Raw genomic sequence first — 702 nt, forward strand, 5'->3', positions numbered from 1 at the left:
TAGCTTGGATAAAAAAAAAAGAAAAACAAAACACACAAAAAAAGATAACTCACAATTAGATGATGTTACATAATACTCCCATACACACCTGTATCATACTGCTATCTCATTTTTATATATCATATGGAGAGAACAATTCTGTAAATATATCAAATGTTATAGAAAAGATACTTTAAAGTTTTACCCTGATATGTTATTAAATAACATGATTCTGCTGAGTCTAGATAAAGATTTCTACCTGTTCTTACTTGTTACTTCTAATGCAGTTCTATTGCAGTTTGCCTTTACAGGACGATCCTTTTGTCAACAGCATTGTTCATTTAAATACGCCTTTGACCGACTTCACTAAATCCTGGAAGATGACTTTAAAGTGCGAGCCATCACAGTACGGTGCATTTTTGGTTTGCTTACAGGCACACAGCATCAAGGTCCTGTCTTTGTCAGGGGTGAAACGTAGAGGAGAGATGGTGGGTGCTGCTGTCCTGTGAGCTCCATCACAGAAAGGCTGACAGAGAGAAAAGTAAAGGATGAATACACAGATTGTAAAATTATCTTCAGATCACTTCACAGACACATTTAAGGATTTTAGTGCCAGAACGGTGTGAACTTTTAATTAAAAAAAACATATTTAATTGTATTAATGGTAAATAGACTGCACTTACAGTGGATATAAAAAGTCTACACACCCCTGTTCAAATGCCA

General features: G+C 35.0%; 1 protein-coding gene across 1 annotated transcript in view; it reads left to right on the forward strand.

Moving 5' to 3' along the window:
* LOC111660426 (integrin alpha-X-like) overlaps positions 1 to 702 on the forward strand; it is a 17,249-nt gene that overhangs the window by 8,377 nt on the left and 8,170 nt on the right. The window contains 2 exon segments of the mRNA XM_087175927.1: positions 1 to 44; positions 687 to 702. The exon segment at positions 1 to 44 is cut by the window's left edge and continues 152 nt beyond it; the exon segment at positions 687 to 702 is cut by the window's right edge and continues 82 nt beyond it. Coding sequence (XP_087032053.1) covers positions 1 to 44; positions 687 to 702 — 60 coding nt within the window.

This window comes from Seriola lalandi, unplaced genomic scaffold (genome assembly GCF_002814215.2).
Source record: "Seriola lalandi dorsalis isolate HSWRI2012SDOR001 ecotype SW California unplaced genomic scaffold, Sedor1 jcf7180002054518, whole genome shotgun sequence".
Taxonomy (NCBI): Eukaryota; Metazoa; Chordata; class Actinopteri; order Carangiformes; family Carangidae; genus Seriola; species Seriola lalandi.